The 19,686-nt window shown below is 51.6% G+C and overlaps 2 protein-coding genes across 3 annotated transcripts; one reads left to right on the top strand and one right to left on the bottom strand.

The window, feature by feature from the left end:
* Positions 1 to 656: 656 nt before the first annotated feature.
* On the bottom strand, positions 657 to 6,666 carry MAD2L1BP (MAD2L1 binding protein). Of its 2 annotated transcripts, XR_009542964.1 has the most exons (4): positions 6,585 to 6,666; positions 5,806 to 6,065; positions 2,157 to 3,322; positions 657 to 1,840 (listed from the first exon to the last, which is right to left on the bottom strand). XR_009542964.1 is itself a non-coding variant. In XM_060162998.1 (3 exons), the coding sequence occupies exons 1-3, from the start codon at positions 6,631 to 6,633 to the stop codon at positions 2,810 to 2,812; spliced, it is 822 nt and encodes a 273-aa protein (XP_060018981.1). In that variant the 5' UTR covers positions 6,634 to 6,666; the 3' UTR covers positions 657 to 2,809. The 2 variants fall into 2 exon arrangements, 1 of the variants encoding a protein (XP_060018981.1); XM_060162998.1 differs by having other exon boundaries at positions 657 to 3,322.
* Positions 6,667 to 10,963: 4,297 nt separating this feature from the next.
* GTPBP2 (GTP binding protein 2) lies at positions 10,964 to 18,859 on the top strand. Its single transcript, XM_060162996.1, has 12 exons — positions 10,964 to 11,166; positions 13,004 to 13,030; positions 13,317 to 13,501; positions 13,839 to 13,947; positions 14,155 to 14,352; positions 14,652 to 14,826; positions 14,984 to 15,203; positions 15,634 to 15,769; positions 15,889 to 15,947; positions 16,557 to 16,728; positions 17,178 to 17,342; positions 17,575 to 18,859. The coding sequence occupies exons 1-12, from the start codon at positions 10,981 to 10,983 to the stop codon at positions 17,749 to 17,751; spliced, it is 1,809 nt and encodes a 602-aa protein (XP_060018979.1). The 5' UTR covers positions 10,964 to 10,980; the 3' UTR covers positions 17,752 to 18,859.
* The last annotated feature ends 827 nt before the right edge of the window (positions 18,860 to 19,686 follow it).

Raw genomic sequence — 19,686 nt, 5'->3', positions numbered from 1 at the left:
ATGGGGGGGGCGGTGAAGTTCCCCAGTGGCCCAGTGGTTGGTTAGGACTCCCCGCTTTCACTGCCTGAACACCTGAGCCAATCCCTGGTGGGGGAATTAAGATCCCACTAGCCCTGCGGCACGGGTAGCTGGGGCCTAGGCAATGGGGCAAGGTATAGGGCCATACCTTGGGAAAGGAGGGTGCGAAGAGGGGTACAAAATGGGTGATTTTATAGACTACACTCTCCCATCAACATTTTCATTTACATTAACAACTACATGTTCCCTACCACCTACATTTACCTACCTCAAGCCCCACAACTGTTGCTTTTAGGCGAAAGTGGTGGCAACAGATGGAAGGCCAGAACCCCACTGAAGCTGGGGCTCTTCACTCCCTGGGCCAGATACTATTTCTTCACATCCATCTCTGGAGTGCCCAGCCAAGGTTAAGAGGTAAACAGGGACTTGCATAGTGGCGCAGTGGTTAAGGATCCGCCTGTCAATGCAGGGTACACGGGTTTGATCCCTGGTCCGGGAGGATCCCACATGCCAGAGAGCAACTAAGCCCGTGCGCCACAACTACTGAGCCTGCGCAATAGAGCCCGCGAGCCACAACTACTGAAGCCCGTGCACCTAGAGCCCATGCTCTGCAACAGAGAAGGCCCCGCGATGAGAAGCCCGCACACCACAACGAGGAGTAGCCCTGCTAGCCACAACTAGAGAAAACCCGTGCTCAGCAACGAAGACCCAATGCAGCCAAAAGTAAATAAATTTTTAAAAAGAGATAAACAGGTGCCTCAGCAGGCTTGTTGTCAGAGAAGGAGATGGGATTTATTGATAAAATTATTAACTGATATTTTAATTTCTGGATTCCTTTGGAGGACTCATGAAATCAGAATGACCTGTCCCCAATGCCAACCCGACAGAGAACTGTCTAAATTACCTGAATAATTACTTTGTTTTGATTGCCTAGACATTGTTTATGAAGGCTTTTAAAAGTAGTACTTGAGGGATCTGACTTGGCTTAATGTGTCTTACATCTCAAAACCATTTATAACTTGTTCAAAACTCTCCCTCCCTTTAGGCAGACCCCTTAGCCTGTCCCTTCCCAAGTGGGAGATATGGCCCTGCTCCTCTTCTGTAAGGTAATATCAGACACAAAACCAGCAAAGTCCAGCTGGTGGAATATGCTTCAAGTGGACACAGCACAGAAAAGATCTCAAACCTTTTGTTTGCATTGATTCCATACTTACTCCGCACCAATAACTGGCAGGTTCCATGTCACGAAACACAATCTGAAGCCAGAGACGGAAGTCCTGCTGCTTTCCAATTCTACCACCTTCAGTAGGGCAAACCCTGTTTAATTAGCTCAGAGTAAAATCACACAGGGTGTACAGCAGTGTAAAGCAGTGAGCCTCGAGCCAGCTGGACTGGGTTTGAATCCAGGTTTTGACACTTATGCAAGATATTCAAACTCATGAATCCAAGTTTCGACACTTATCTTATGCAAGTTATTCAACCTCCCCAATCTCCCCAAGCATCATCTATAAAACGGGGACTATAATATGAACTTTTCAAGGTTATTAGATTAGATAATGTATGTAAAGTGCTTAAAATCTACTATAAAATATAAACTATTTTCTTAAAATATAAAACATAAAATTCTTCTTAAAATGTAAAAAATAGTATATATTGCCCCCATTTACACATACATACACACACACACACACACTCTCAAACACACACCCCCATCTCCAACACCAGCAGGATGAGGATTCTGTCTTCAACTTGCTTCCAAGAAATAAGCAGGTGTTCGCAGGGACAAAGGGCCTCAGTGCTTAGTGGACAGGACAGCATCAGGCTGGAGAGGATAACAGTAAGGCTCAGGATGGCCAAGCCAGAAATGTAGCCGAGGAAGGACAGCCACACAGGCAGGAGAGCAGGGTTTGCCTGAGGACAATACTGCCAACAGTAACTGCCGGCAGCCACCATGCAACTGCAATGGAGAGAGGCAGGGCAGAATTCCAGAAGGGACATCTGGCCTCAGGGAAGTGAGCCTGCAGGGCAGCCTTGGTGCCTTAGCCTACGGTTCAATCAGGCTTTGCAAAGACTCTCTCGGTTTTCTTTTCTCAGCTCCCTTCCCCCATGTGACCTCTGCTCTGGGTACACATACTCACGTGGCAAGCAAAGAACATCGGGCTAGGAGTTAGCTGATGAGAACTCTTGCCCCAGCTCTGATATCGAACTGTTATAGAACCTTGGCCAAGTCACTTAACTTCCCAGATTGGCCTGGGGCTGATGAAGAGAAAGAATCATTAGTAAAAAAAAAATCATGGAAGCCCAAAGCACAAGAGGCCAAGGGGGAAGATAAAATACTCTAACCTCAAGCCTGGAAAGTCTCTTTAAGCTAAAAGAGTTTCAGGAAAATGTAACATTAATCCATACATTTTATATTTAAGTTCATGAGTCATATCCACATTATGTCCCTGGTAAAAATTCTGAAAGGCCACAGCAAAAAGCAGAAAAGGGTGACCTCCATAGGGGTGTCCGTCTATGGGCCCATGTTTGCTTTCCAACCCCCAAAAGAAACACCTGACCCAGAACCCTCTGGGAAAATCAGCCTTTGATTCAAAGAGATGCTTGTTCAGTGATGATTATTACAGCCCTAACCATACCATCAGCCCCCCGGGAAGTCTAAGGGAGGCAGGCAGTCAGAAGGAGAGAACCTTCCTCTCGCCAGGAATTAACTAGCTCCAAGCAAGAGATGGGTGACTTGGTGCCACAGGGGGAAAGATAATTTAGCCATTGTGTTCACGATGAGCATTCCCATTCACTCGTGGAAGCCCTTCAGTGTCACTGGTGCCTGGAACCAAATGTAATCCTCCCAGGCTGTAGCTGGGATGGCGGGTCGGCCACAGGACAGGGTCACAGTCAATTTGTGGCCCCGGCTGGGCACTCTATAGTTGAGCTTGGGTCGAAACCAGTCTTCTCCACAGTCGCGGTGACCCTGTGCCATGACAATGGTGCCCATGAGTGGAGGGACCTGCAGCTCACTGAAGGCATCAGCCATGAAAATGGCTCGGAAGAGGCGGCGCAAACAAGCTGCTGTGCTCAGGCTCGGGTCCATGCTGTTGGGGACCAAGCGGGACAAGTCAAGTTCATAGAACTCCTTGGGACTGAGGGCATTGCCCCCAAGGAGGATCAGCACTCGTGGTACTAGTGTCCTGGCAAAGAGACCCTCCAGGTGGCTGAGGACGCTCTCCAGTTCTGCCAGGGTTTGTTGGCATTTCCTGCTGCTCACCTCGGCAGTGGCCCGAGGTTTCTTCTTCACCACTTCCTCTGCCTGTGAGGACAAAGAATGGTGACAGAGAAGTTCTGCAAGGTAGGGGAAAGCTAATGACCTTTGAAGAACCCTCTGGGATGGAGCAGATTTATGGGACTGGATTTCCAGTTCAGTGAACTGCCACAGGCAAGACACTGGGTTTTATCAGAGGGTAATGTATCAAAAAGGAAACTACGTTCTTTGTACAAAATCATAATTCTTCCACACTTAGAACAGCAAAGACAGTGTTCTGAAGCAGGAGGCATCCAGAAATTAGCAACTAAAATACTCAAGGAGATGTGGTGGCACGGTAGGTGGCAAATTTTTGCTGTGCTGAGAGTGATAACAAGACTGAGGATTATTTGGTCTAATAAATTCTGGAGTTCAACCTCCAGTTAAACATGGCAAATGGAAGGAAGGGAGGGAGGGAGGAAGGAAGGAAGGCAGGAAGGAAAGAGGGAATGGAGGGAGACAGGAAGGGAGGGAAGGAGGGGAGAGAAAGAGGACTCCCAAGGGCAAAAAGAACTGGAAGGGACTTCCCTGGTGGCACAGTGGTTAAGAATCTGCCTGCCAACGCAGGGAACACGGGTTCAAGCCCTGGCCCAGGAAGATCCCACATGCCGCGGAGCAACTAAGCCTGTGCGCCACAACTACTGGGCCTGCACTCTAGAGCCCAAAGCCACAACTACTGAGACCGCGTGCCACAACTACTGAAGTCTTCACGCCTAGAGCCAGTGCTCCGCAAAAAGAGAAGCCACTGCAATGAGAAGCCCGCGCACCGCAACAAAGAGCAGCCCCCACTCGCCACAACTAGAGAAAGCCGGCGCACAGCAACAAAGACTCAACACAGCCAAAAATAAATAAATAAATAAATTGCAAAGAAAAGAACTGGAAAATAGACAACAGTGTCCAAAGGCAGCAACAAATTTCTGGAAGAGAGAAAGCAGACGGAAGAGTTCGAAAGAGCTGAATACCAAGTACTGACAGAGGGGACTCCCCTGAGAAGTTTGAAATGATTCACAATGCAGAAGCCCATAAAGGCCCAGGAATTGTCCACTTAAGCACCACAGAAGACAAAAGTGAACACATGGGGACTGAGGGAACACCTGTGCAAGGACCCTTAGATCACCTGCCAATTTCCTCCACCCAGACAGAATGTTTTGGAAGTCCTCTTTCTCTCTTTCTTTCCTTCCTTCCTATTTCTCTGATTTAGTAGTATTTCAGATGGGAGCACAGATAAGCATGTGTTCAATTTGCCATGTTTAACTGGAAGACCACTCCAGAATCACCTTTATTAGACCAATCTTCTTTGCTGTTATCACTACCATTACTTTCTCACCCAATATCCTTCAAGGCTATCAGCTAGCTCAGAGGCCCAGCCATGCACACAGAACTTTCAATGACTTATTCTTAAATATTTATCAGACACCAAATAAAAGCCTCTAACATGAAAGAGACAAAAACAAATAAATAGGAAAAGGAATCTGGAAGAAACGGAGACACTGCAAGCGACAGAGAAAAGCTTCAAAAATACAATAATTAACGTCCACAGGTAAGAGAAGTTCATACAGACAGGAAACAACAGGATGCAATTTAAAAGGAACATGTAAAAATTAAGAAAAAGCTCTTAAGACTATGACTGCCAAAAAAGAAAAAAAAACTGATATAAGTGTTAGAATATAAACTCAAGGAAGTTTATATAAATTTATATAAACATAATATAAACCCACAGAAAATATAACATAGAAACAAAGAGATGAGGATATGGACAGAAAAGACACTAAAATTAAAGGATCAGGGCTTCCCTGTTGGCGCAGTGGTTGAGTCCACCTGCCGATGCAAGGGACACGGGTTCGTGCCCCGGTCCGGGAAGATCCCACATGCCGCGGAGCGGCTGGGCCCGTGAGCCATGGCCGCTGAGCCTGCGCGTCCGGAGCCTGTGCTCCGCAACGGGAGAGGCCACAACAGTGAGAGGCCCGCATACCGCAAAAAAAATTAATTAATTAATTAATTTAATTAAATTAAAGGACCAGTTCATTAAGTCCAAATGCAACACACAATAGAAGTTTCAAAAAAGAAAACAAGAGGAAAAGCAGGAAGGGTTAGACTATCAAGACTAGAGTGGGTAGAAAGGGGGCTTCCCTGGTGGCGCAGTGGTTGAGAGTCTGCCTGCCGATGCAGGGGACATGGGTTTGTGCCCCGGTCCGGGAGGATCCCATATGCCGCAGAGCGGCTAGGCCCGTTAGCCATGGCCGCTGGGCCTGCGCGTCTGGAGCCTGTGCTCTGCAACGGGAGAGGCCACAACAGTGAGAGGCCGGCGCACCGCAAAAAAAAAAAAAAAAGACCAGAGTGGGTAGAAAGGGACAGAAGCCATAGGGCTGAAACATCCCTTACAGCTGCTTAGGCTGACAGGCCTGAAGATTCCTTAGACGCCCTTTTTACCTGCCCACCATCTAATAGCCACAAAGTCTCCCCACCAATTTTCTCCCAAAGCCTGTGCCCACCTGGGGAGGTTTTCGGTAGAAGTGCTTAAGCTGTTCGTAGGGCAGAGGGAGTTGCTGGCGTTGGTACATGATATGCTTCAGAAGTTCACAAGTAAACCGACAGCACCCTTCCTGGCTGACAGGCCCGGGAAACACCACTGGCACCACGCAGACTCTGGGGCGAAGGGGCTCCGAAGGGTTGGGAGGTTCCTGGGGGGAGGTGGTCTCAAGTTCTATCTGGGGGTCGTGGGTTTCCTCCGACTTCTCACACCACTCCAAATCTGGTAGGTGCACAGGGGGACAAGAGAGAAAAATGAAAAACTTAAAAGGCCAAAGCCAGTCTTCTCATTCCCTTGTGGCGACATCGGCCACCACTGCGGAGGCGACACCCCGACACATGCAGATTCCCTCCGCAAACTCCCCTGTGGGCGGTGGCGCGTAGGTTCCGGATCCCAGTTGCCTAAGGTGAAGTGACGGCGGGATTTGTGGGGAACGGGTGGAGGATTTCGGAGGCAGCGACTGGGGCTCTGCTCAGAAAGTGGAGGCCCTGATCTGGGAAAACGAGTTGAGAGAAAGTGTAGTCAAGCAGGGCCCAGAACCCGTCGCGAAAAGGGGGGTGAACCAATGGAATCCAGGGCCTTGGGGGCGATGGAGTCAACGGCGCCGAGTCAGAACTGGGAGGGACGCCGGGAAATGGGGACAAGGAAGACAGGCCAGAGAAGGGGCCAGGGCCTAAGTGACTGGAGGGAGCAGCGGTAGGGAGGAAACAGACTCCTCGAGCTCCGGACCCCACGCCTTACCAGAGACTGCGGCCGGGGCCTGCACTTCCGGCTCTGGGGCCGCCATCATGACCTCCTCCCCACTCTCCGTGCGGTTTGAATAGGCGCCCCGCGCAGCCTCATGGGAAACCCGGCCTCCACTTCCGGTTCCGTTGCCGGAAAGTGGGCGGGGCGCCGCGTCAGTGTGGCGGAGGCTGGGCTGGGTGGGGAATTGAGCTCTGCGCTCTCCTTCTTAACACCGTCCGGCAAGTCCGCTGAACCCTTCTCCTACAGGGAAACCATGGGTTCTCAGCCACTTAGCGCTGCCTTCCAAAGGACACCCGCCCGCATGCATCCGTTCTCTCCTGCGTTCCGTATTCGCTGCGCACCTGCTTCGTGCCAGGCCCTGTCCTAGGTGCTGGAGACTCTGCAGCGAAGAAGCCAGAGGCAGGCGCTGTCCGCAAAGTGTTAAATGCCTAATGGATTCAATGCAATGTGATGAATTATATAGTAAGGCATACATGGGCAGCGGACGCGAAGAACAGGAGCGCCTAACCTAGAGGGGGTGGGAGTGAGGGGTGGTCCCGGAGGAAACTGAGACCTGTAGGATGAGTAAAGGTAAAGAGGAGGGCCTGGTGGTCCTGGAGACTGTTAGAAAGAAACAACCCCCAAACGGATTCACTTGTGCTATATCTCACCAAGACTCATTTCCTAACCTAGTAGCAGTTTCAGCTTCTCCTGGAGTGGAATTTTAAACTAACCAGTCTGGAATTTCCTAGTCAGCGCTAGTGAGGTAATCTGCAAGATAAGTCCCCCAACATTCCCCCTAATCCTTTCTTTCCTTTTGCTTACAACCTCCTTATCCTACCCCCCCTTCTATAAAAGTCTTGCATTTTGAACAGCCCCTCAGAGTGCCTTCGTATTTACTAGATAGGATGCTGCCTGATTCATGAACTGTTAAATAAAGCCAATTAGATCTTCAAATCTTCAGTTGAACTTTGTTTTTTAACAAGACCTTGAGATACAAGAGCATCCTCTATTCAAGGAATTAAAAAGAGTTCAGCTTATGAAGAGTTAAGGCTGTGATGGACAAACAGGAGCCAGATCATGGCAGGGCTTTATAAGCCACGTTAAAGCGTTTGAACTTGATCCCGTAGGGGAGTGGGGGAACCTTTGAAAGATTTAAGTAGGGGAGTGACATAATTACATTTACATTTTATAAATTTAATCTCTACACTGGGTCTAGATTACAGACAGGATAAAGGAGGAGGCAGGGATACCAGTTAGAGCTAGCAACTGGAATTACCCAACGATTGGGTTGGCCAAAAAGTTCGTTCGGGTTTTTTCCATAATATCTCACAGAAAAGATGGTGAAAGAGGCCTGAACTAGGGTAGTCACAGTGGGGTGGAGAGAACTGGGTGAACCCCAGAGATATTTAGGAGGTCCAGTGAGCATGGTGGTTGAGCCCAGGAAGAGGAGGAGGGGTAGAGAGAGACTGTCAAGAAGACAAGCAGGTTTTTTACTTCAGCAACTCTATGACCAGTTGTGCCATTCAGTGAAGGAGGGAACACCAGAGGAGGACCAGCTTTACTGGGGTATAGGTAAGGAGAAAAGATGAGTTCAGTTTTTGATAGGTTTGCTGTTCCATTGGACAGTGAAGAGATATTTAGGAACACCATTGGGAACAGAAATATGTATTTGAGAGTCATCAGCATGGGAGTGGATAAGGTCACCCAGGGAAGCTGTATAGAATGAAAATGAGCAAGGATCCTGAAGACACTAATGTTTAGGGGATGAGCAGAAAGAGAGAATCTGTGGAGGAGACTGAGGAGTAGCCAGAGAAGTAGAAAGAAAAATAGACAAGTATTAGGTGATAGAGGCCAAGAAAAAAAGTGTGCTTCAGGAAGCAGGGACCAGAGATCAAAACATACCATAAAAGTATAATGATTAAAATACTGTGGTGTTGGCTCAGGAATAAACAGATAATAAAACAGAAGACAGTCCAGAAACAGATCAATGTATATGTAGATCTTAGTATATGATGAGGGTGACTTCTCAAAGCAAATAACTTGAAACAACTCCCTATCCATTCAGGAGGGAAAAAAATAAAGTTAGTTCCTATTACACATCCTACATAAAGATACATTCCAAATCGATTAAACATCTACTGGAGAATAATCCATAATTTAGGAGTGCGGTTGGCTTAGACATGACAAAAACCAAGAAAATATAAAGGGGAATATTGCTAAGTCTAACTTTAAAACGTATGTAAATGTACTATACACAAAGAATGAATGACTAATAATTACATACCAGGAAAAAAGTTGGTATGTATACATCCATTATTTACCTCACAGGCAACCACATCATAAACACCTCATAAGCAACCCCTCCAGGAAACTAAACACATATAACACCTTCCATCTCCCAGGACCCTGATCTCCTCCTGGACAGACATCCCTGTTCAGCCTACTCCTCTGCCAGCCTTCACTACTGTCTGTGGTAAGCCAGGTTGTTTAAGAATGGATATCAGAATGGGTTATCCCTTCCCTTCTCTTAAAAGTTCTCCACTTAGGAGACAAGGGAATTGGAAAGAATGAAGTGAAATTGTGTGTGTTGGGGTGGTTGAAAGCTCTATGATGATGAGAGGACAAGTGTTATCAGGCAAGTGCAGCAGGCCCTGGTTATCAAGAAACCCCAGAGTTGGTGGTGGTGATAATGTTGGGGGAATAGTCTTAGCTCTCGCTTCCAATCCCCAACCTTCTTGAGATCTCTCACTCAGCCCCTAAGTAGCAGCTTCCCTGGTGGGGCTGTGTCCCTGGCTACGGTTGACCTCTGCAGCAAAACCTTCCTTTAGCTGAACAAGGTTGAGAAGTCACGTGTGCTTTCAACCACTGAAGACCACATAATTGGCCAGGTCTGCTAGGCCCTTTTACAGATTTTGGTCCTTCTGCTCTCACCACTTTCGGGAGCTATATGTGGACAGCAACTACGTGATCAGTAACTTGCCTTTCTCCTTGTGGTCCTGGGGGGAAGCCATGGACTCCACCAAGTCTGAACCCCTGAAAGGATCACCAGAGGTAAGCCACTGTTGCTGCTTCTAGTTTTCCAAGGAAAACTGAGGTCTGGCGGGAAAGGCTGTTTTATTTCTGGGCCGGGTATGAGGATCTCGCTGTTGTGAAGAGAGCGGAAGTGGACATACAATGGGTGAGTGGTGCGTAAGAGACAGCCGCGGGGCTGGGAATTGAACTCCGCGTCCTGACTCCCAGGTCAGCAACACTAACTGCTTCTCCACTCTGCCTTTCTAGTGTCTCGTACACTGGTTTACGTCACTGAATGTGTTTACTCTTTGCTGACTGCAAGAGCCCTAAAGAGCAAGAGAGACGACAGCTTGGCAATAAAGTCAGAAGTCAGCAGTCCCCTGGGCCCTTGGCCAAGTTTCTATTCCAGGCAACTTCTCCCTCCCTCGCCTTGGTTGACGTAACCTGAGCCCCAGCCCCGCCCCAAGTAGGGGCCAGGCCCCGCCTACAGCCCTGGCGGTTTTAAAGCCAAACTCGGTTCTCCCGGATTGGTTCCGCTTCAAAACAAAGGGGAGGGGTAATACTCGCTGTGGGCCCTCGCTGCAAGGCTGGTTTAGGGGCTCGGGCCTCGTGTCGGGACCACCGCGGTATCTCGGGCTGCTAAAACCAGCCCGCGGAGAGTGCCAGCCTGGTAATAAACCAGTGACTACTGTGTAAAGGTGGCATAATCATCGTAAAAATAAAAGCCGTAATTAGGCTAACCACCATCCGCCTCCGCCCTGGCATTGGTCCTGACTCACCCAAACGGCACCCCGGCCGTCGAGGGAGAAACTGAGGCACGGGCGGAGCCAGTAGGCTGGAGGGACCAATCGCCCTGAGTTCTGCAGCTCTCCAATCCAAAACCCGTTGTCTGGGATCGCGGTAAGGGGCTAAACCCAGAAGCGCCTACAAAGTTTGATTCTGATATAAGCCCCCCCGCCTCTGATGACTGCCCCACAACCAGGCCCCAGAAAAAGACCCGCTCAGCGCTTGGAGACTGGGAACTGGACTACAGCTCCCTTAGGCCTTTGCGGGCAAAGGCGCGCTCCTTGCCTACGCCCCGAAGCCACCCGCGGCTCCTTGCGCCGCGATGCCGCCCGGGAGTTGTAGGGCGGCGTCGAGCTCTTTCCAGGGAGCTTGCAGGCTTGAGGACTCTATATCCCTTGGTGCCCTGCGGCTGTTTCTGACGCGACCCGGTGGCCAGGGAAGGTGGGGGTGTGGCCTGCGCAGGGCCCCACCCAGCCCTCCTCTGGCTGGCTCGACTCGGCCGTGGCAGTAGGCGCGGCGGCGGCGGCGGCGGCGGCGGCGGCGGCGGCGGCGGCGGCGGCGGCGGCGGCGGCGGGGGAGGGGCCGGGCGGGGGGCTGGCGGCAGCGGCGGATGGACTCGCGGGTATCGGAGCTGTTCGGCGGCTGCTGCCGGCCCGGAGGGGGCCCGGCCGTGGGCGGAACCCTCAAGGCTAGGGGCGCCGGCGGCAGCAGTAGCTGCGGTGGCCCGAAGGGGAAGAAGAAGAACGGAAGGAACAGAGGGAGCAAAGCCAACAACCCCCCGTACCTGCCCCCCGAGGTAAGCACATGAGAAGTGGCGGGGTGAGAGGAAAACACTCCTTCCGGTCCCAGGACTACAGGAAGGCGGGTCAGAGAGAATTAGTACCCCCTTCCGGTGTCAAGACCCCCAGGAGAGGAGAACCCTTCTTTCCGGTCCTAGGACCCTAGGGAGGAGGGACAGAGAGACTGGGCCTCCCCCTCCGGTGTTAGGACCCCAGGGAGGAAGAGTGGGGAAAGGGGATCCCACCTGCATCCCTTTGGGAAGAGCAGAGTAAAATGCCCCGGTCCCCTCCCTGCTGCAACAGGAGAAGGGAGACTGCATCCTGGGATGAGGAGTTAGAGTTTTCTGAACTTGTTCCACGGGGAGGAGGGGAGTACCCGGGAAAAGAGCAATATGTTCCGTCCTTACACACACACACACACACACACACACACACACACACACACACACACACGCAAGCACACACACACACACACGCACACACACGCGCGCGCGCGCGACAGTCAGGCTTAGTCCTCCCGCCCTTTCCCTGTTCTATGAGGGAGTGGGGACAGCCTCCACCTTCCTGCTCCATCTGTCCCTAAGGCAGGTAATAACTGCTACTTTGTCCCTCTTAGAAAAGGAGGACCCAGGGGAAAAGCCTCATCAAGTGGTTATAAAACTTTAGCATGTATGAGAACCACCTGGATTGCTGCTCCACCCCTAGAATTTCTGATTCAGTAGGTCAAAGGTGGCCCTGATAGTCTGCGTTTCTTATAAGTTCCCAGGTGATATGAATGCTGCTGGCCCTGGGACCACACTTTGATAACCATTAGCCTAGACCATTATCTTGTACCACTTTTTGAAACCATCCTAATTCTTCATCTCCAGCAAAATGATAAAAAGGAAGGTCTTTACTGATGGGAAAAGATCTCCTTTATACTCCATGAGGTGGAGATTATGGGTGAAGACCTGTAAGAGCTTGGGAGTCAAAGGGCCTTGAAGGGATGGAATGATGACAGGAAGGGGAAAAGAAAAATAAAATGGTCAGGGAGGAGGAGTGCAGAAATGCAGGACAGGCAGAACAGGCAAATCTCACATCCTTTTGTACCCGAGAGGGGCAGGCTCAGGCAACAGGATCCTTCTGTGTTGGGTCACCTGATGTAGGGAAGAGGAGGAGATTGTGGGATGGACTCAAGATTTCACCTCAACTGAGGCATGAGAGTTAGGGGACAGGAGGGGAAAAGCCACAGTGAGTCTAGTTTGTGGCGTCTGTCTTCTTCATTATATTTTGAGTTTCTTCTCTTCATCTCAACCCCAACTTTGGAGCCCTGCCTCTCTTTCACCTGGACTCCTTTCTTATCAGGCTTGTAGTGACCAGTGCTGAGCTCACCCTTTGGCCGTGCTCCAGAACCTCTTGCAACCTCTTATTCTTGATGTCATCAGCTGAGAGGGGCGGGCAGGAAGGAAATGGTGTCTCTCAGATGAGTGGCAAAGAATGGCCTCAGCAGCCTGGACACGGAGAAGACATAGACTTGTGGGGACAACAGTTTGAGGCCCTGGGGGGAAGGGAGGGGGAGAATCTTGCATCCAGGAAGAGCGTGCTGCCAGTGATCAAAAAAGGAGGGAATCCGGGTTCTGTTCCTGGCATAGATGGGTGACTGATTGTGTTCTCAGAGGCCTTTCCTTCAGAGGGGTCACACTGGGACTGAGTATAGGGCTGGTCTGCCATGACCTTTGACAGACACCTGCCTAAGCAGGTGCAGCCGAGGCTTCCTGCTCTCTTAAGTTAGCTGCCTGGACCGCAGGGGGAATCAAGGGGAAGTAGGGGTTAGGTCTGGACAGTGTGTGGTAACTGCTCCCTGTTTCTTTTCAGGCTGAAGATGGAAACATCGAATATAAAGTGAGTCTTAGGTTGGGGAGGGTCAGGCTGTCCTTGCTGGCGTGGGATGATTTCTTTGAGATCCTTCTAACTTCATAATCTGTAGTAATTTAAAGATGTGGTACAGGGTAAGGGCTCTGTACCTCATTCTGTTGGAAGAGGACTCACTGTTAGAGGAGGTCAGGGATGAGGGTAGTTAAGAGGGAAGGGAAGGTCCTGGTCCTTTCGGCAGGACAGATGGGGAGCATGTGGGTTCAGGAGGAGCATCTCTGACTTTACCTTCTCATGATACCTCACCTGCCCTAAGCTGAAGCTGGTGAATCCATCCCAGTATCGTTTTGAGCACCTGGTGACACAGATGAAGTGGCGGCTCCAGGAGGGCCGCGGTGAGGCTGTCTACCAGATTGGAGTAGAAGACAATGGGCTGCTGGTGGGGCTGGCCGAGGAGGAGATGCGGGCCTCCCTCAAGACCCTGCACCGGATGGCGGAGAAGTATGCTTCCCCTTCCCCTTGGTTCTCCTTTCCCTAAATCTGGACCCACGCATGCCCAGTCACCTAGGGCCTGCCTCCTCTTGACAAAGGGCTGAAGTGGGGAGGGTTAGTTTTCTGGGATCCTCTGCATTGGATCCAGGCTTTTTTGCTCCTTTACTTAAGGTTTGTTTGTGTAAAGGGAGCTGTGGATATGGGATAGACTGGAGGGTGGGTAGGAAGTGAAGAAAGGTGTTGGGAGCTCTGTGGGAGGTATGAGAAGGCCATTGGTCCAGAGCAGGGATGGAAGGGGGAAGGGGAGTACAGGTGAGATGTGGCAGCTGTGGCCTTGCTGTGACAGGGTCGGGGCAGACATCACTGTTCTCCGGGAGCGAGAAGTGGACTATGATAGTGACATGCCCCGGAAGATCACCGAGGTGCTGGTACGAAAGGTCCCTGACAACCAACAGGTGGGCCCACACCCTTCCCTGCCTCTCACGCCTATGCTCCCTGGGAGGACCCCGTGGTGGCAGACTCTCCCCTGGCCTGGGACCCTGGGGTGGGGGTGGGGTCCAGTTCATCGTTTGGTCCCCAGAAAGTGCCACTGCCTTTGACCTTAACTCTCAGTGGAGAGAGGTGAAGGGTTGGAGCCCTGACCTCTGACAATTCATCCACAGTTCCTGGACCTCCGTGTGGCTGTCCTGGGGAATGTGGACTCAGGGAAGTCGACTCTGCTTGGAGTCCTGACCCAAGGAGAGCTGGACAATGGGCGGGGCCGGGCTCGGCTGAACCTTTTCCGCCACCTGCATGAGATTCAGTCCGGCCGAACCTCCAGCATCAGCTTCGAGATCCTGGGCTTTAACAGCAAGGGAGAGGTGCATGCAATCAACGGGACCCAGTGGGACCAGACTCTAAGGATGGGATGGTAGTGGTGAAGGACAGAGTCTGAGGTCAGAGTGTGGAGCCTTTCTGGAATAGTGTAGACGAAGGCCCTGAGGGCACTGAACCAGCTCTGACCTCCTTAGAAAACAAATGGGGAATCAACTGAACTAGATCTGAAATGGGGCTCAGGGTTAAGAGGCAGGGTCACCCAGGGACTGGTTTAGGTCCTGGCAACTCTTGAAGGGTTGGGGAGGCTGGCAGGGGGCACTGAGAGCCCTGGGCTCTGGGCCAGGTGGTGAATTACAGTGACTCACGGACGGCAGAAGAGATCTGTGAGAGCAGCTCCAAGATGATCACCTTCATCGACCTGGCAGGCCACCACAAGTACCTGCACACCACCATCTTTGGCCTAACGTCCTACTGCCCTGACTGTGCCCTGCTCCTCGTCAGTGCTAACACTGGGATTGGTACGAGGCATTGGGGCAGGGATGGGGCTGGAGGGGGGTGCTGACTCTCCTACCCTGGGCCTCCTTAAATCTGGGAGCCAGACCAACTCCCCTCTTGCTCTCTCCTCCTTTCCTCATTCTAACTCTTCTTTTGCTGCCTGCCTGCTTCTCTGAGCAGCCGGCACCACAAGGGAACATCTGGGGCTGGCACTGGCCCTGAAAGTGCCCTTCTTCATCGTGGTCAGCAAGGTGGACCTGTGTGCCAAGACGACAGTGGAGAGGACGGTACGCCAGCTAGAGCGGGTCCTCAAGCAGCCTGGCTGCCACAAGGTCCCCATGCTGGTCACCTCTGAGGACGATGCCGTCACTGCTGCCCAGCAGTTTGCCCAGTCCCCCAAGTAAGCCTTTCTCACTCCAGAGCCCTGATCCACAGGGATGGCTCCACAGGGCCCCAGAGCATGGGGTACCCCTCCCCCTAGGGCCAGACCAGTTCTGGTTCAGTTCTGTGGTTTTTCAGGTTGGGATTGTAGGAGGGAGTCTTTGCTGAAGGCTGGACCCTTCCCCCAAGCCAGCTTTGCTGATGCCTGGGACCCTGGAGACGAAGTGCTGTGCCAGGCATTTCGATCTCCCTGGGTTCTGGGATGGGCCTCACGTGCCACACTCCATGGCTCACAGAGAGAGGGCCCCAAGCTCCTGAGAACCTTAGCAGACAACAGAGAGGAGCCCCTCGCCACTCCAAGAGAAGCTCACCTTTCCATGTATAGGGCTCCAGCCTCTGCTTCCTGTTGGAACTTTCCTCATCTGCCCATTCCGTGCCTCCCTCTACAGTGTCACCCCCATCTTCACACTGTCCAGCGTGTCTGGAGAGAGTCTGGACCTGCTCAAAGTCTTTCTGAATATTCTGCCGCCACTCACCAACAGCAAAGAGCAGGAGGAACTCATGCAGCAGCTGACGGAGTTCCAGGTAACTGGCCATCTGAACAGGCAGTGAGCTGGGGATCTGGGAGGGACCAATTCCAAGCCCCGAGTCTGTTTAGAGGTTTTGGACCTGCCAGCCCTTGATAGAATCTTCTTTGGCTTCAGGTGGATGAAATCTACACAGTACCAGAGGTGGGGACAGTTGTTGGAGGGACACTTTCCAGGTGAATTGCCTTTCTTACTACCCACCCTACTCAGCCCTCACATACCCAAACTCTGGAAGACATCATAGCCCAAAGGAGACCCTGGAGTTGAACAGAGCCCATCTAAAGGATGTGCTTGTTTGTAAATTAGGCTTTCACCATCAGAGGAGCTGGAGAAAGCTTGTGTATTGGCTTATAAGGGAAGAAACAGTATTGCTGCTTATTAGGACTCTCCAGGCCCCTGGGGGAGAAGTGTGGGTCTTGGCCCCAGGAAGAAAACTAGAGTGCATCAACTGACTTCATCTCCAACTAGGGAAATGAGAGGTCCCTTAAGACTCTTTCCAAAGCAGAGGATGAAACCCAAGGGGATAACTGCTTTTTCAGGAATCAGGTGCTCAGTGTCGAATCAACAGGTACCTGTCTGCCAGCGTCACTGCCAGCCTTTCCTGGTGTTAGCCTTCAGTCTGAATTCTGGACTGGGGCAAGGCAGTCATCTCCCCTACCTTCCAGTTGGAATTTAGGGTCTCTTTCTCCCACCCGAGGGACTCAGTCTTAGAAGGGAAGGACCTAGTAGAGAAGCAGGTAGGGGGGCTTAGGCTGACGCTGTGCCACCTGCCCTGTGGGCTGCAGTGGGATTTGCCGTGAGGGGGACCAGCTGGTGGTGGGCCCCACGGACGATGGCTGCTTCCTGGAGCTGAGAGTATGCAGCATCCAACGCAACCGCTCTGCCTGTCGTGTGCTGCGAGCTGGTCAGGCCGCTACGCTGGCCCTCGGGGACTTTGACCGAGCACTCCTTCGCAAGGTGAGGTGGGAGGGGGGGTTGGAGAACACAAAGAGAAATGCCTGGGAGGCTGGCTCCTTGAATGAGAAGCATCTGTCTAAGGTGCTTCAGGGGAACTTGAAGAGAACCTAGTCCCTAAGCCAAGAAGCTGGTTACACAGACTGTCTGTGTATGGAAAAGGCTTAGGGTACTCACAAAGCGCAGATCACGAAATGTGAATTACTGTGGTGCAACCCGAATGTCCAGGACTCTGAAAGCACTAAGCGTTAGAAGGGTTAGAGGACATGAAAGGTGGGTAAGGAAGGGCTCCCTCAAAAAGAATAGTTTTCCGTATTGTCTTCTGAGGTCTTTGTGTTGGAAGTCCTAGAGGAGGAGGAAGTTGAGGAGCTGTAAGGGGTGTGAGGGTGGCCGGGGAGGAGAGGCTAATGTGAGGTCTGCCCTTCCTGGGTCTGGGGGCTGTGCCTCCCCAGGGCATGGTGATGGTGAGCCCAGAGATGAATCCCACCATCTGCTCAGTGTTCGAGGCAGAGATAGTCCTGCTGTTCCACGCCACCACCTTCCGGCGAGGCTTCCAGGTGACAGTACACGTGGGCAACGTACGTCAGACAGCAGTGGTAGAAAAGATCCATGCCAAGGTGAGAGGGGCCCAGCCATGCCCCTGTTTTCCTAGGGAAAAGTCAGAATTCTGCTTCCAGAAAGGAGGAAAGCCTGTCCCCATATTCGTAGGGAGCTCCCTTATCCCACAAAGGGGACAAAGCCCCACTTGGGGGGTGGGGCAGACACCTGCTAGGCCCCCGAGGGTGGAGAGCCAAGGCTGGTAGAGACAGGAGGTGCTTTCCAGGGCCAGTGACCATGTATCTGCTGCAGGACAAGCTGCGGACAGGGGAGAAGGCAGTGGTACGTTTCCGCTTCCTGAAACACCCAGAGTACCTGAAGGTGGGCGCCAAGCTGCTGTTCCGGGAGGGTGTCACCAAGGGCATCGGCCATGTCACCGATGTGCAAGCCATTGCAGCGGGAGAGGCCCAGGCCAACATGGGCTTCTGAACTCCTCCAGGCAGGCACAGCTCTACTGCTGTCTCTACAGTACATAAGGTGACTTCCGGCCATGCTGCCCCCTGTTAGCGGCTCTGCGTGTTAGTAGGCTAGGGAGTGAGGGGTGCTCTCTACTGCTTGCTCCCTGCCAGCTCTTCTGGAGAGACGCCAACCTTGGTGTGACCAGGGAGGGGCAGTCCTGAGGGAGAGGACAGGAGAATTCAGGGCAGTGCTCAGCAGCCGTGTGTCCGCCTGGTTGGCTCATCAAGCCTGGCATCCCTAACGGCCTGTCTACCGGAGGGAGCTGATCACCGCCACGTTGGCCCCACTGTCAGGACTGGGCATGATTCGCCGGTGTGGTCCCTGCACATCAGGAATTGTCACAACAACTGGGGGTGGTCCTCGAAAGCACTCCTTTTTTCTATACCTCTTCTCAAGGCCATGTAAGTTGCCCATCTCTACTTGACTGTGGACAAAAGACATCTGCTCCTGGCCCTCTGGTGGCCCAGGGTCTGAAGAAGTGGCACAGGGACAGTGAATGGCAGTGCTCCCCGCCCTGTGCTGAGACATGAGGTCTGCTCTTCAGCTTTGTCTCCCTTCCCTTCTTCACTCAAGGGCCATGTCCCCAGTTCCTCCTCTCAAAGGCCCCACAGGTGCTATTTGTTGTGCTGGCCCAGGTGTGGGGCCGCCAAGCTAAGACTTGGCGTACCGAAGGTCAGCTGCATGTCAATCAGTCTTGTCCCCTCCTCTGCAGCGATCTGCTAGTTTTAATGCTGGATCAAACAGGTTGTTTTGCCACAGTCCCCAGACTAGTGGCTGGGGACCTGACTCACAGCTCCCCATCCTGCCCCCATGTAAGTCCTCTCTTATTTTAGTAATTTGTAGTGATCATCCCTTTCCCACTGTTGCAGGGAACCTGGAGGGAAAGATGTTGCCATACTTGCTATTCTTTAGAGCATGGATTCCCTCTTTCCCTTTGTTAGTGTCCTGGGTTCCCATGGACTCAGGGATTTGGTTGAGGTTTCTCTGCATATATATATACATATATATTATATATATATATATATATATATTTAAATACACATATATATATTGTACAGAATAAAAATGTTTTATTGAACACACTGTGCTTATGCTTAAGACCCAGGCGCATCTTCCAGAGCTGGATTCCTCTCCAGGATCAGAGACGAGTGAAACCCTTACACTGCTGAGCCCGGAATGGGGGAAGAACACATTTGGTATCTCATTCACCCTGCCTCCTTTCCTCTCCCCCACTTGGCTATCAGTATTCCAGTGCTGTGACTCAAGGATTCTGGCCTGTTTTGCATAGTTCTTTGAGTGAGCAGAATAGAAAGTGAAACTGCCGCCTTTTCAGCTAAGACAGGTGTCCACCCTGTACTTGAGGAGTTGGCCACTTGCTAATGGTCACAGGGGTAAGGAGGCTGATGACTATGCCCTGTCAGAGATTTGGAGATAAGCGTGCCAGCTACTTACTGACGAGTAGAACTTAGAGACATGGCAGTCTGGTCCTCACGCTTTTCCTAGCAATGCAAGGTAGCCTGAAGTGAGGTTTATATAATCTAAACTGGCTTTTTGGAGCCGAAAGCCAGCTGGCGAAACCTTTGTCCCTTCCTCCTGTTTGTGTTCAGAGTACCTGACTACCACATTTTATGGGTGAAGAAATATGGCCCAAGGTTAAAGTCAACTGTAAAAAGCAGGGACTACAGGGACTTCCCTGGCAGCCAGTGGTTAAGACTCCACGCTTCCACTGCAGCGGGGCGAGGGTTTGATCCTGGTAGGGGAACTGAGATCCCGCATGCTGCGCAGTGTGGCCAAAAAAAAAAAAAAAAGCAGGGACTACATTTTCAGTACTGATCCTTGCAAAAGAAATTTAATGATAAATGTGGGCCATGGTCCCACGGGTATTCTGCCTCCAGGGTATTAAAG

The sequence above is a fragment of the Lagenorhynchus albirostris genome, chromosome 10 (assembly GCF_949774975.1).
Source record: "Lagenorhynchus albirostris chromosome 10, mLagAlb1.1, whole genome shotgun sequence".
Lineage (NCBI taxonomy): Eukaryota > Metazoa > Chordata > Mammalia > Artiodactyla > Delphinidae > Lagenorhynchus > Lagenorhynchus albirostris.
Note: the sequence above shows the minus strand (reverse complement) of the source record. Positions and strands in the feature narration are given on the sequence as shown.